The sequence below is a fragment of the Corvus moneduloides genome, chromosome 2 (genome assembly GCF_009650955.1).
Source record: "Corvus moneduloides isolate bCorMon1 chromosome 2, bCorMon1.pri, whole genome shotgun sequence".
Classification (NCBI taxonomy): domain Eukaryota; kingdom Metazoa; phylum Chordata; class Aves; order Passeriformes; family Corvidae; genus Corvus; species Corvus moneduloides.
In genome coordinates, this window is record NC_045477.1 from 103,588,159 (window position 1) to 103,604,071 (window position 15,913).

The 15,913-nt window shown below is 38.3% G+C and overlaps 1 protein-coding gene across 3 annotated transcripts in view; it reads left to right on the forward strand.

Annotated features, from left to right (window-relative positions):
• The window catches only part of WWC3 (WWC family member 3), a 100,498-nt gene that overhangs the window by 47,899 nt on the left and 36,686 nt on the right, over positions 1 to 15,913 (forward strand). For all 3 annotated transcript variants that reach the window (XM_032100619.1, XM_032100620.1, XM_032100621.1), the window contains exons 5-8: positions 646 to 725; positions 7,450 to 7,579; positions 12,814 to 12,963; positions 14,978 to 15,051. In XM_032100619.1, the coding sequence (XP_031956510.1) occupies positions 646 to 725; positions 7,450 to 7,579; positions 12,814 to 12,963; positions 14,978 to 15,051 (434 nt within the window). The remainder of the gene's footprint in view (positions 1 to 645; positions 726 to 7,449; positions 7,580 to 12,813; positions 12,964 to 14,977; positions 15,052 to 15,913) is intronic.

Genomic DNA, 15,913 nt, shown 5'->3' on the forward strand with positions numbered 1-15,913 from the left:
GATCATTCTTGGCTCTTCCATGGTCTGCACAACCTATTCAGGTAACTGTTTCCATAAAACCACAAAAATAGGGTTTTGGAGATATCTTTGCTGTGTCACTTTCGATTTACGCTCACTAGTTTGGTCCAGGTAATTGACAAGGGGATTGAGAGGGCAGGTTAATATGAAAATAACTGTAGAAAGCCAGGCTACCATTTCTGGGAGAGAGGCCAGTTCTGCTGCCAGTAATTTTGTTTTCCTGGATTGAAAAATTAACAGCATTGAATGTTCCGTCTTTTTTAAAGTTGACTAAAGAATTGAAGACAATTGAGAGGTGTCTTTGCTATGAAGGGAGAAGAAAATTTATTAAAATTATTAAAATTAAACTTGCTAGCTGTTAGCATAAGCTATTGGAGAAAGAAACCTGATAGAATAGATGAGGAAGTTGATACTTTGAAAGTATTGAGTGCTTTGATTTGGTCTTATGATGTTTGAGAAAGTCTTCTGTTATTTTAATGCAAAATTTTAAAGCAAAAAAAAAGAGATCTTAAATGATCACTTCCAGCTCTTTAAAGTAGCTTAAGATTTTGTATTTAAAAACCAATTATTTTTAATGTGGAAGCTACTGTTACTTATTATTACTTTTAATTATTTTATATTATTCAGCTTTCTAGGCTGAAACGAGAATTGGCACAGATGAAGCAGGAGTTGCAATATAAAGAAAAAGGAGTGGAAACTCTGCAAGAGTAAGTTAAAAGTTTGTGGGAGGATCTTTTTTTGGGGTTTGGTGTTTTTGTTTTTTTAATTTGCCTTGGAATGAATTTCATAGAAAAGTGATGTTAAAAATTAAATGCTAAATGCTCTGCTTCAGACTTTCTGCTGTGATAGTGATGCAGGGTGAGAACAATGTGAAATGATGGAAGAAGGGTTGGACAGAATTGGTTGGAGTTGTGATTTCATAGGTTCACATGCAAGAACAGTTTTATAGGCCCTGTTCTTTGACTCTTCCTTAAGATATTGCTTGAAGTGGAATTAGATTTTTAAAAAATATTTCCCAGATATTTTTTCGAGATACCTACTGCCTGGAGCACAGCCCAAAGCACCATGCTGTAGAGTAGTTTCCCTGTGGCAGTACCAAAGCTTTCCAGCTGGGCATAGAACTTTCCTTAGGGGGAAATCTCTACACCTCAACACTGCTTCTCCCTGTTACCTGATGACTAGGCCATCTCATTCTGCACTATATGGCTGATTTGTGCTTGTACTGTAAATCTAGTGGTCTGTGAGACCTTGGATTTTGTTGCATGTGTGCAAAATGACTGCATATAAATGTGACTCTTTGTCTCCTTCCAGTAAGGAAAGGAATCTCAGGGCAATTTGCCACTGCTCCCAGGACTACTAGGCAGCCCTGCTCTGTTTCCTGTGTGCTCAGTGGTGTCAAAGGTTGTGAAATGTTGTGGTGACCCTCTCCCTGCCACTCTTCCTGCAGGCCATCTGATGGGAACTGCGTGACTTCCATCTGTGTGCTGCTTAGTCACCTACACACATAGCTCATACATGGGATGCCCAGTGGGATAGGGAGAGAGGTTGCCAGGCCATGAAAAAGATGGCAGGTAAACACAGGTTGTTGTGGCTTCCAGATTTCTTCAGCAAGGCCAGCAGCTAGACCAAGAGCTTGAACAGCACTTGGATCTGCCTTGGATATGTGGCTGTGCATTTAGAAACCTTGACCTTTTTTCCAGCATGCATATGAACAAACTGTCTAATGCAGGAGCTTCCTGCAAATATTGGAACTGTTGCATGTCTAATGCATTTTGCAACTTAAGTACAGCAGGTGCAGGAATATTTTGCAGCTTTGGATTTATTGCGTTGGTGCTACAAAGCATGAGCTTTCACTTCAGGAATTCTGGTGAAATTCCAGGGATCCTGGAGCAGTTAGGGTACTTATTTTCCTATTTTGATTGGTAGTACAATAACAAAACAAGATAAAGGAAGATTCTCAGATTTAACTTTTAAAAAAGGGGTAATCCATGCACTTAATATTTTTGGTATGTTTGGTTGGTTTTTCTAATAACAAAATTTTCTATTTTTTTTTTTTTAATAAACAAGGCTCTTTTGTTTTATAATGCATTTAAAAAGTTTCATGGAAGAAAACTTGTTCAACCAAAATACCAACATTCTTCATTGGCAGATACAATGTAATTGTTTTCAGGCATAAATGTATTTTTATTGAAGCATTTAGAGGTAGTTGGGTGAATTGGTAATGTATGATATTAACTGAAAATTAGTAAAATTAAGCACTCAAAAATACTTGGCAGTTTCAATATACTAAGTAATATTTTAAATATAGTCAGCTTCTCAGTATGGTGGCCTAGGTATGTAAACAGTAACACAACAAAAGCAACTTTGTCTTTTGATTCTTAGTCATATTTTCTCTGAGTAAGAATTGCTATGCCTTTTCTACTTTCTTTATTTGTTTTCCTTCTTCTGGTTATTGGGTTATTTTAAGGGTATAGGTTCAATTATTTTATAAAAGGACTAACCACTTGACTAGGATGATGAAAATATTTGAAGGCCATTTGAAACTCAAGATTGTTTTAATTAGTATAATTCATTTAAGATAGTCCAGCAAAGTAGTGCAACTTTTTGAAAAGTAAAGTCTGCAAATGATTAAGAATACAAATGTTAGTCTTGGATTATAGCCCAAGTGAAGTTGCCCATGCTCCAGGATGGGGTTATAGGAGAGACATTCAAGAGAGGAATTATTTTAAAGCATATCTGATTAGTCAGTGGTAACTCCATTCATGTAGTTTAAGAGTTCAAGCACGACAGCTCGGTGCTTCAGTGCTGCTCAGTGCTGCTGTTGCTGCAGTCACCCTGTGTCCCGCACTGGGTGGCACTTGCTGTTGCCTGCTGGAGCTGGGCAGTAACGCGGTTCAGTGCTCGAGGCTCGAGCTCTGCGTGCCCTCGGTCAGAGCGAGCCCGGCTGTGTCACCTCTGTGCGTCGCTGAAGCGACCTCGGCATCGGGAAAGGCGCTGCTGGCTGAGCTCGCTGGCTTCTTTACAGAGGAGACACGGCAGGAGCCGATGATACAGCCCCACGTTAGTTCGGAGGTAGAGACAGGACGTTCTGGTCTGGCTTCTAACAGGTTTATTGTCAGAAGTTCTGCAACCAGAACATGGCAATGATCTTAATCTGGGATCCCGCTGAGAGGCTTTCCCCTCAATTTTATAGGGGGTTTGAAAACCGCGGGGAAAGGGGAAAGCAACCAATGAGTTACAAGGCAGGGGGAGGATACAATTCAACAAGAACCAATGAGGAAAACCTGAGAGGTGGGAGTTCTAACAAAGAACCCAAGAACAACCGAGTATCCGAGAAATTTCCCGAACACGGGGAGGTATCTTGGGATTGATTGGCATCTCGCTGCCCCAGCCCTGCAGAGGGCTGGGTCATAGCAACAGGGGTGAACCTTTTGCCTGTGTTACCTGGAGCAGAGCTCTGCTCTCTGCCGTGACTTCTTCACTTGTGAAAGAGACTTGTGGTTTTGGTTTTGTTTTGTGTTTTAAGTGTTGGGGGTTTTTTGCCCTTCTGGTGAGATACATGCGGGGTTTTTTTGGAGTGTTCTGCTTCTAGGAGGAAGTGAGCCAATTTAGAGAGTACTTAGACTAACAACTGAGGAGAGGAGCTTCTCTCACCTCCGTGTGTAGTCAGTAGACAAATTAGCCTGAAAGCCTAACTGTGCTCTAGCCTGTCCCTGTGCAGTCTCCCCCCTACCTCCTGTATTTGTTGGGAGAGAAGGGTCACTCAAGTCGAGTACCAAGGCTGAAGGAGTTTAGTTTTCCCATATCCTCAAAGTAAGTATATTGTCTATAAAGACATCCATTGCTCCTTCTTTAACACAAAAATGCTGGGGTTTCCCCCCTTTCCCCCCTTCCCCTTAAAAGTTTATTGCACTTCAGACATTTCCCACTTCTGTTACGTTTTCTAAATTTTTGGTTTGCATCATTCTTCTTCCTTCTTGTGCTAAGTCAAAGCTTCAAGTAACTGCCAAACTGCAAATGGCATGCATCCTGTTCAGGTTTTTTAAAGGCAGGTACATCACTTTATTTCAAGTGTAAGCCAAGAACAACATTAGGAGCCATCAAACTTTGGGCTTTACATTTGGCTGAATGTTTGCTTTGAAAGTCTTACCAGAATAGCATAATGTGCAGAAACTGGAACTTGCTGCCAGGTGACTCTCTGTGCAGCCTTTCCTGGGTATAGCTTTCAGAGAAGAGACAGCTTTTATGGAGAGGGCAGTTGGGTTGCTCAGTATTTCCATCATTTTATGTTACTGTCTGATTCAAATGCCTTTGTTAAATGCAAGTCTCTTACATTGACATTTTCCATGTACAGTGTCTGCCTTGGACTGTGTTTTGTTTTCTGTTCTTTTTAATTTTAGCAAAATGGCTTAGCCATCTTTGAGGAGAATGAAAAGAAAACAAAACTACAAAATGACTATAGAAGTAGGGTTTTATGAGGGGAGACACAATTGGAGGGGGGTTTTGATACCTCTACAGCTTCAATACTGTCAGAATTCCAATCTCCTTAGAGCTGCAGCTTTTTATCGGGACGGTACTTTCTACAGTTTCATCTAAATTTGGCAATGTTGTGTGTGATAAAGTTTTGGACATGGGTCTGTGTTTGCCCAGTGAGACTTTGTAGAGCTCACTGTTTAAAGCCTGCAAAGATCCCCACCTTGCAGGATGGTGCACCTCAGCCTCCACCAGCACCTTTGCCCCAAGGTGTGTCTGATCCTGTCACGGTCCGGACTTACAGGGTTAAATATGAGCCTTTTCTGGAACAAATTCCTTCCTCTGGCCTGACAGCAGGGACCGAGAAGGAGGAGCAGTTCCTTCTCCCCTGTGTTTTCAATGACCCTAGTGCTCCCCGGCAGGAATTTTGGAGGAAGAAGGCGTTTAGCAGCAAAGGAAATGAAAACTTGGCCAGTTGGCCATGAGAGCAGAGTGAATGCTGTGAGAAGTTGGGAGTGACAGAGAATTAGGACTGGCTAAACAATTTGTAGCTACAGACTAATTTAGAGGTTAGGAGACCTGACAAAAGCTTTAAAATTAGATTTTTGCTGAAGTACAGGCCTGTGCTTTGGTGAGAATGGGAGAGTCTTGTGCATTTGAGAGCATGTGGAGGAAGATGGAGGAACGCAGAATCTGCCCTATAGGACTGAAACGATGACAAGCATATTAATAGTCCGTGTATCCTAGAAACATCATCTTATCTTCACAGTCTTGTATATTAGCTGAATATTCTTGCTATTCATACAGAGGTCCGATCTATATTTGTATCATGTTATTTTCCATTAATAAAATGGAAGATTCCTGTTAACTCTATGGCTTTCAGAAACAGATCTTTATGAAAAAAAGGAAAAATTAACAGACAATAAGTAACAAGTAATTTGGTAAGCTATGTTAGTCAGTTTGGGTTGACAGCAATACTGATTTAAGCCTAAATATTTTTAGCAGTAGAAACTTCTCTGATTCTTTCCTTAAACAAATATCAGTTCATAAGCTGGGCTCCAAAGTGGCATCCAGGAACATGAATATGTGGATAGCTGGACAGAAATCTGGTTGAAATTAAATAATTTCCTTTTCCTGAAATGCCACCTTAGTCCTGGCAAACAGTATAATGAGCAGTTGTGTAGAAGGCATTTTTGTGTCTAATATTTGAACATAGTTCTTAATATCGCAGTTAACTTCAGATATAAATGTGTTATCTTTTTAACGGGACTTTTAATGAATTGGATTAGTTGTTTTACCATGGTTTTATCTGTTCAGGATTTTAACTAAAAATAGTGAAGACTAGAGGAAACGTCTTGAAAACAAAAACAAACAAACCCCCAGATTAAATACACATGACATTTAAGTCCTTTCTTGTTCTTGAATTAGTATTCATAAAAGATTATATGTTTTGTTATGTAATTTGGGGAAATTTGTGTTGAAGTAAAAATCCTGAGATTCAGACTTATTTTGTGTTGTCTCCAAAACTAGGAACTATCAGAAAAAACCCAAACAAATCAAAACTGTAGGAATCATGTTTTTTTTACCTAAATATTGTGAGCTATACAATAAAACCACAGCGTTTTCATTCACCCATTTTTTCATTTTAATGTTTTAACTTTAAAGCAAGTAATCAGATGTAAGTGGAATTGCACTGCTTGTGCAACTGGCAGAACATGCTGAGAGACTGTTGTTGGCACTCTTAGTTTAATATAATATCTATATTGAAACTTCTTAGTTAGTCTCAATATTTTAAATAGAGTTTGGGTATTCTTCTCCTATATATACAGCATACCCTCTCCTACTACATCTTTTTCTAGATTGAGGTCCTTTGTGATGAACAATGTGGTTTTTTATCTTTAATTCTGTTAACCTGATATGCCTTTTCCTGAAGGTATTTGTTCTTAGCATTGGCTTAATGACCATTCCACTTACCACCTTTTCTCTATATGCATACTTTCTGTGCTAGATTAACAGGAAAACTGAGTTTTCCATATTTTAACAGGAACTTTGCATGGTTTTCAATTACTGTAAATAACGTGTTAAAACCCCTTAGCCATTTGTTGTAAATCCAAGACCAAACAGTTATTTTGGTAAGTTCACTATAGTCTTTCATCTTACTCTTTATCAAAGCAAATTATCAAGATGATACACTGGACTAGTCTTCTGCACCCTGATACGTTGTCCTTTACTATTATGAATTGTTGGAAAAAAGGTTGAAAACTCAGCCAGTGGATGTTCCACTTGAGAGATTTTAATATGTCAAGATGGAAACATTAGTATTACTTCAGTCTTATGTCATGACTCGTGCCCTTGCTTCTTGCTTAAAGATTTAAAATCTTCTGGGATGTTCCCCTATCATGTTTTTCAGTGCAGAATGGTAATGTCTTACAGATAACTTATGGAAAAGACATTCAAAGAGGCCTAAATGGCAGGAAAGCATTTGCAATAAAATTTTAGCATTAAAAATTTCTTCCTAAGAAAATCAAATGCCTTTGTTAGAAACTTCTAAAGCAGGATCAAGTAGAAGGCCTGGAAGAGATACTGCACTGTGTGATGCTGCATGAAAAAATGTGACAGCTAGACTGCTCATCGTTACCTTTTGAGTTACGACCATCTAGGTTAGTTTTAGGTTCATTTTACTTTTGGTGCATGAAATACCCCACAGACATCACTCATAAGTAAGCTCTGCATTAGAACATTAAACCCAGGAAATTTGTTAGTTCTGCAGAACCTCGGTCGATAATTGCTTTGCTTTGTCATTAGAGTGGGCTTGGCACTGAGTGCTGTGTTAATTCTGAGTAGAGTGTAATTTTATTCCTGGAAATGAAGTCGTACATGAATAAACAAGAGGTCTTAAAAAGTCTGTGCTTTCTAATTATGTGAAAATTCCTGAATTTTTCCTAATATTTTCAACAGGATTGATCGTAAGATGTCAAATGCTCATACAAATTACAGACTGGATGAAGCACAAGCTATAATGAGTGAACTTCGAACCATAAAGAAGGCTATATGCACAGGTGAAAAAGAAAGGCAGGACCTTATGCAGGTAAAAAATATGTTGATAGCTGCTATGGAGTAATTACACTGGATGAATAAAAGCCTTTGTGATGTGTGGTATTTGTTTTTCTTTTTATTTTATGTCTCTTTGTATTATCTATAATGAAGTAGGATTGAGAGTTCATGTGCTAAAATGTTAATAATTTTGTCAACCATGTTTTTCCCTTTGGATCTGTCACGATGTTACTTTTTGCCCCAAACTCTCAAGTACCCATATCAAGGCTCATGTTAGTTTCATACATTCTCACAAAACCCTCAAAGAGGATGATTAAATACAATGTATATGCAAGCTTGAAATTATTGAGGAATTAGAGCATGAGGATTGAGGGGAGATACATGCCTGAGTAGTGGTCTAACTTTTGAATGGCTTCTGTGTCCTGCCTCGAGCTCTCAGTTGCCTGTCTGTGTTATTAACATGATAGGAGCTTGATCAAAGAACAGTGAGCCTCTATCACCACAGTGACTTCACTATAGACTTGCTAAAATATGCTGCATATGCAGAGAGGTGGTAAGGACAATTCTCTTCACCCAGTCTTCAAACATTTGTTTGGAAAAAGGCATGTTTGTTACCTGAAGTTGTGGTACCATACTAAATTAACATTGCCACACAAATATTTTCTTTCAGTTTTCTCTGCAGTAGTGTTTTTCAGTTTTTTTAAGTTTTTCTTTTTAGTTGTTAAATGATATGGAGATCTTATAATTTACATATAATGAATTTCCATAGTCATGCAATTATTAAGTCTCCAATGCATTACACAAAGATCATCTCATGGACCACAAATCCTTGTTCAAGTAGACAGAACACTTAAGTCACTATGAAAAGTTTCTGCCTTGGCAGCTTTTAACATATTTGTTATTTTGGGCTGGCCAAGTTTTAAAGTGATTCTCAGTCTTCCACATGCCTGGCTAGCAAGAAGTGATTAGAAAGGCAGTTCTTCATGGATGCGGTAACACACATTTTAGGAAACCAAATGGTAATATAACGACTTACGTGTGAGATCTTGGAGCAGTTCAACTACTGGCCTTGTTTTTACTTCCCCAATAGGTTCTGTTTTACCTTTTTTCCTTACATTTACAGTCCTCAGTGGCAGTAAATACAGCTGTAAACATTGAGATGCTTTGAAAATCATTTTTGGTAAACCAACTTTAAGTGTGCTCGCAATTTCTTTACATACACTGTTGCAGGAGTTAGAACTCTAGGATCAAGGATTGGGCAGTGCTGGCAGGACTAGAATGTAGAGATTGCATAAGACAGAAGCAAAAATGGAAAGTGTTTCATCCTTCTTCATGGCTCTGTGTGATATACAGGAAATATGAATCTAGGAAGTATTGTTTTTTTAATTAATGACAGTCTGTTGCGATAGAATCCAATAATTCTACATTAGACTACGTGTAGTCAAGAGAATCTAGAGAACAGTTGTTCCACACAAGTGTAGCATACAAAACAGTTCTGCAGGTTTTGTTAAAATGGCTATACAGGATTAAATGCCATAGTTTACAAGGTCTAGAGTTGTAAAAATCGTGTATTTTTGCCAGCTTATTGAGCTCTGCAAAAATATCCAGCTATCTTTTTTAATTTTGACCAAAAAAAAATTACTTTCAGTGTCACCGAAGTAATCTATGCTATGCCTTTTTATAACTATGTGGAGATTATTGTCATGGATTTAGTTAGCTTTGTCAAATAAATGCAAGTCTATTTTAAATACCTTCCTAATGAGTTTAGAATTTGATTTTTATTTTCCTATCAATATTGGAATATTTTTGTCCCTGAAAACACTACATTTTAAAGCTATTGCCGTTTAGACAAACTTTCTTATGAAATCTTCTTTATTTTGAAATTTGTTAATAGAGGAGTTAGAAGTATAATGTAAAAAAGTATGGGGGTTTATTTCAGAGAAAAGGAGTAGACAGTTTCTTACTACTTTCTAATTTAAATATGGCCAATGTAAGCAACAGAGCTAAACATAGAAGTGACTCAGTCTTGTGTAGGTGCTTGGAAAATTGTAGCTGTTTTAGAATTATGATAATTGGTTTAGTTGTGTGGGAGAGGGTAGTCAGATTTAAATTGGATGTTGTGATTACAAATAAAGCAAAATATGCAGTGCCACTGCTCCAAAAAAGTGGGCAGATTTCTCATGTAAGGTTGAATAATAAAGGTGTGTGGTTAGGTTCCTGAAAGCAGTGTGTCTCTCCTCACCCATTGCTTTCATAGTTTTGTTTGTGTTCCCATGTGCATATGCTTTTAAAACATTGTCGTCCTTGGAGAGCACTGGACTTTGGTTTTTGTGAGGTCTCTTCTCTTCTCTTCTCTTCTCTTCTCTTCTCTTCTCAATAGGTTAGATAGGAAGTGCACTGAAATTGTGCAGAGCGCTCCCAAATCAGATGGAACAGATAATGGTGAAATGACAGTGCTCATTTCTCTCTTTTTGGGTGAGTCTGGGCTGGTGTGCCTAGAACTTCACATTAACAGTAGGCTGCTTTGGCAGTTTCTGTGGGACTGCAATAAACAATCCTTAAACTCCAGCTGAAAGATGGATTCCTCTGTGTAGCTGGGGAGGAAATTACTCCTAGCTGTTTATGTAAATTGTTTCTATCTGAAAGTGTGCTAACTCGGGTTGTAACTCTCCGTGTTAGGGTTACTGGTGCCTGTGTTTTCACTCATCCAACTGGAAGGACTCAACCTATTTATGCTTTCTCTAGGGCATAGGCACCTGTTCATGTAGATGTAAGTTAAGGTGATGCTGCTTGGTGATTGCCACCTGTCAAATGCTTTCTCATTTTAAAGCAGTGACCAGCATTCAGCAGCTGTGCCTGGATAGGAAGCCTGGCCAGCAGCCAAGTAGCCCTTCATTACCTGCCAGGGAGAGTGCTAGACGGAGCATACCAGGAGTTCATAAAGTGGCTGAAATACAGGCAAAAGCTTAGATTTAAGTTCTAGCATCAGGATCTGTGGTACTGCACGTACCTGTAACATAGTATGTGTTAGCCAAAGAAGGCTGATGGAGCATAACTTATTAGGAGAAACCTCAGGCTTTCTGAATCCTGAGTTTTTGTTCGTGTGACTGGCTATGCTTTACTGGGAAGAGGCCATGATCTGAAGTTATTATTTCCATGTTACAAACCCATTAGGGATCCTTCTTGATCCTCCGTACAGCAGGAGTCTTGACAGGACTGGATGATTTCCAGTGAGTTTTGAAGAAGAGAGTTAGACAGGAGTCTGCAGATTTCATAAAGTAAAAGTTGTTTTTTTTCCCAAAGTTGTGGAGCAGTTCCTTTCACAACAAGTCTTGGAGGATAAAGGGACACTAGCTAGGGATCTCTTGGCAATGTAACTTGAACTTGAATTTGCTGTTTCAGGGCTGAGAAGAAAATATGTTGTTTGTCCTTCATACTAAGATGGCTCAGGTCAATTGGGAGGTGGCAGAAGAATTGGCTTTTTTGGAGGACCCAAGACAAGTTAAGCTTCTGGAGGCAAGTGCTGGTAGCCTTGTCCCACTGCCAGCACATGTGGCATTGCTCTGCACTGTCCTCTGTCCCTGCCAATGCTGCTTTTGAAATCCCAGACCCTCTCAGACCTGTAGAGAGCAGGCAGAGACTGAAGAGGGAGCAGCATGTGCTGTCCGATATGTGGCATGTACCTGTGCGTCTCCTTGCCATTCCCTAATAGGAAAGAAACAGAGTGTGGTTTGAGGAGCTGTCAGGGAGGAACACAGGCCCCCACTCTTGTGGTTAGGGAGCCCACTTGTTCACTCATTCTCTACCAGGCTGGGAGTTCTCCCTCTTTTTCATCTCTGGTGGAGGCTGGCCTGAGGGAGGGGCTGGTATATGAGAGCAAAGGGATGGACCATGTATGATGGAAATGGAGGCCATCAGAAAAAGCTGGTTTTTCTGGCTAGTTTCAGGCCTACTACAGTTCCATAATCCTGGATGCTTCCTAGGCTCTGAAACCAGATGCATTCATCTTCAGGGTGGCCTTGCTCTTCCTATCAGCAGCAAACAGTTGCTGTTACACAGGCTCATTTCTGGACTCTACTAATTGAATTTGGTGTAAGAAAAAGCAGCATTGCTGTGTTATCCTTTTTAAACTACACTTTGAAGACTGAGAAATCTTCTGATAATTGGATATGAACTGTAACCTTGGCTTGTTGTAAATCACCAGTGGTCAGAGCCACTGAAATTCCAGAGGACCAGCCTTTTCCCAATGCAGTGCTTCAGGGTTGTCCCTGATTCTGTAGTTCAGACACTAGAGTAAGCAGTTTTTTATGTGCATTTTTAGAACCAAATTGTTTGATTATGTTATGATTTATAAATTACTGTAGCTCTTCAAATTTCTGATAATTTTTTCCCCCACATTTTTAGATTGTCCTTTATCCTGTGGTGAGAGGACAGAATGTTTTTAATTTTTGTTTGATGTGTAATGCTTAGGGTCTCTGTCATACATAACAGCTGGCACAGTGATTTTGTTACTAATGCTACATTATCTGTAATTTCTGAAAAAGAGAGAATGCACAATGAGAAAATAAGTGATACTAACAATTTTGTTCTTTTTAAGGCATTTTAAAAGCCTGTCAACCAAGCTTTTATTGTCAGAAAAGTTGTTTTTGTTGTTTTGTGTGATTCTGTCATATTCCCCTTTCCCCTCAAAGACTGATGTTTCTGCTTTATTCTGACAGTTTGTGTCATTGTCTAGACATTTCAGCAATGTTCCTTGCTTAACCCAAAGTGTAAAGTATCTCTTAACTATGTGAACCCTGGGTAAGAGAGCACAGGGGTGATATCCGCTGTCATAAAAGTGCAGTCAATACAAGGTATTCATCAAGTTGGATGAGATAACAGTAGTGACTAAGGAATGTAACCTGTGCAGAACATGGCAAAAGGGCAGGTGAATCACATTTGTCTTCCATATCAGCTAGCATGAAGTTGACAGCTGCTAGATTTAAAGAGCTGCAAGCCATACAGAAGATAAAACATTCATAGATCTAAAACAACTAGTATTAAGTCTGTTTACTGTTACATTCATCTTTTAAAAGGAGAGGTTTATTCCAAAGCAAACCTTTTGCATGCTAGTAACACTACAATGAATTTTGCTTTCTGTAAATAGCTCTGTATAGACAGGCTGCCAGTCGTATTCCTTAAATACAATTTTAAAATTTGTTTTCTGTTATAAAAAAGTATTATAAAACCAATTTTTTCTGATTTTTAAAAATATGTCTTCTCCTTTAGAGCCTGGCGAAGTTAACAGATGGATTCAGGAATAGCTGTTGTATTACGGATTCCCTGCAGGATCTCCAGCACAATTCTAGTTCTCTCAGTGACTCCTGTTTACCTCAACAACACTGCGATGCTTGTTCTCAGACTGACATCACTGGCGAGGTATGCGAGTGTTCCTATGCGAAACATTTGCTGTACAAAATTAGCCGCTTTTGAACTACAGCGATACAGTGCTACTTTTTAAATTTAAGAGGTGTTGGCTGGAGTGGAAGGAAAAATCTAAAGCAATACTGGTGGTGAGGAAGTTGCATTTGCTTGTTTCCATCGTGTGTGAGCTATGGGCTTGGTGGTTCTGCTGCTTGAGCATGGCAGAGGGATGCAGGAACATGCTTGTGGGCTGGTAAAATCAGCTCCTGGACTCAGCCAGCCCAGCCGAGCACTTCTTGCATTTCCACTTCAGTGACTACAGGTTCATCCTGGAGTAATGGCTCTTGCTTAGGTGTCCATGGAGCTCTTTATATTCCCAGCTCTGAATTACTGATACTTGTAATGAGGCAGGAAGGAAGAAAATACTTTAGCCAGGTTGAAGTTGCAGTAGAGACATGATTTTGCATGAGATGTTAGCATTGTGGTAGTAGTGATAGCTGTGTATTTTTAAATTTTTTTTGTAATCCTGTTTTTATCATGCTCACAGTCATTGTTAATATACACTGAAGATGTGTAGTAGATCTCTGCTCCTTTCTTCTGTCTAAGACAAAGAACATATTTGTTATTTTCAAAGTATTTTTCGTAATCAACAAAACTTCTGATGTAGTCTGTTATACCTTTGTGCTCAAATATGCCTTTAAATATGATATTTGAGAAGAACATACTGGCATTCCTTGGAAATGGTTCTATCTGAATGAAATTGTGTACTCCAAATAATAGTAAGTAAAAATTTGGCTTGCACTAGTACTATGGCAACCCAGTTGTTAATCAGTAATAAAACTTATGCCTCTGGGGATGACTGACACCAAAGCAAGAAGGCAACTTGTTTGTAGTTCGTTAGTATGTTAGTTTAGATGTTACTTCACATTTAGTTAGAAATCATCTCATTATTGGCTGTATCATCCCGTTTCTCCTCTGTTACAATCTTCCTTCACTGCCGGCTAGTTGTCAGATTGGATGTCTCCTAGAGGGTACCTACAGAAGAGGAAATCTTGTTTTTGAGAACATAGACTCTTCAAGAATCTGAGAAAATGGAGCTAATGCTAGGCTGTCTTTCAGGGTATTAGGCAGATGGTGCCTTTGGGGTGTCATTTTTCAGATGGATGGTGGATGGGATTATTGAATTCTGAAATTAATTACCAAAAGGAATGGAGGAGCATTTTCCCATTTGCAGTACGCAGTCCAAGACAAGTACACTGTAGAAATTGTTTTATCAGGTATAGGCTTTTTGTAAGGAAAACAAAATTACATAATTGTCTGAATCGTTTCACTGAACTGTTGTAAGTGACGTGTGAGTAGTAAAGAGATGGAGTTTTTACCCATGTGTGATGATGGAGACAGAAGAAGCAGCAGCTAGAGGAGAACTCTGGAGGTGCAGCAATGCACTTGTATAGGAACCTAGGTGTTAAATAAGACCATACACGAACTTCTGAGGAGGGAAGTGCTAATGCCCTAAAATAGAAATTGCTGTAGAAACACTATGCAGTAGGAGTTGCAACATAAATGCGCTTTCTACAACTGCTTCAAGGATCAGGTGGTTTTTTTGTACAAGTATTTAAAATGCACTAATGGTGTACGTGCTGGGTAACACATCACAGTACAGGGAATGTAATCTGAATTGCTTCTAATAAAGCTATTCATAAAATAGCTGTATCAAGTAGCAAAATATTTCAATTAAAACACTCTTTGTCTTTTAGACTTGGATAAAGTTGAAAAGCTTTGACCATTTATCAGTGATTCAATTTGCTAACCCTTGATTTCCAGGTTAATAAGTTATTGAAAGGGCTTATTTATCTTCTCCGCTTTTAGCAATACATTTTTTATTATGTTATTACTTAAAGCATAGAGGTTTCTTTAGTGAGTCCAGTAAGGAAGACTAATTATCCCTTTCTTTATTGTGATGAGAGTGTTTTTAACTTGTTTCTTCCTTTTTTTTTTTCCTTCTCTCCTTGCTCTTCAACTCTGCAAGTTTGGATTTGATGACAAAACAAGACTTGTAGACAAAGTAAGGCTGAACTGGCAATATGAAGAGGCCAAGAAAAGGTAATTAAAGAGAAATCTATTGGGTTTTATATTTACTTTTGTGATTAAAGTTTTCAAAGTGGAACTACCTCCTAGCTGAAATATCTTTGGGAAGACTAATTTGCTCGCTATTGAGTAGTTCACAGATAATGAAAGTTTAGGTAAACATAAGACTTTATCATAAGATTATTATATTTATTTGCAGAGATAAAGCTAAATGTCAGCCCTGTTCTATACTTGTATAAACACAAAATTGTAGTGGTTCAATTAAACTGTTTTAGATTTTTTCACCCTCGTTCTCAAACCTAGGTATAAACAGTCTTTAAATTTCCACTTATCAGCATGGTCTGTCAGTATATCCAAAGCTTTGCATACCTGTGTCTTAAGTTCAGTGTACTGAAGCCATGAAGAAGAAAGAATGCAGAACTTCATGTGAGATAAATGAAGATGTTCAGAGCTGAACAAAAGGGTACATAAAAATAAATGTTGAAATTGGAAAAAAAGTCTTGATAAAAATGATAAAAAATATTACTTGAAATAGATTGATTCTTCACTAAGTCCTTTGGTCTAATTGCTTATTGTAAGTATTTCTCTTGTGGAGGCCAGTCTTGCAGTGTTTTTTCATGGGTTTATAGTAAAGTTTTAGAAGTACTATCTACTTAAGTAGTTTAGCCGGTCCTCATTGAACCTCATTGTTTTCAAACTATTTGTCACATATTCAGGACAATAGTTTGGGTACAGATGATGACTTGAACTCAGTAAATTAATGCACTTACAATTATTTTGATTTGTGCTAGTAGAATATTCTGTTACTGAATTTGACAGTCACTTAAAAGAGTTAATATTAACTTTAAAAACCATAGTTTTAAAATTTTTATAAATT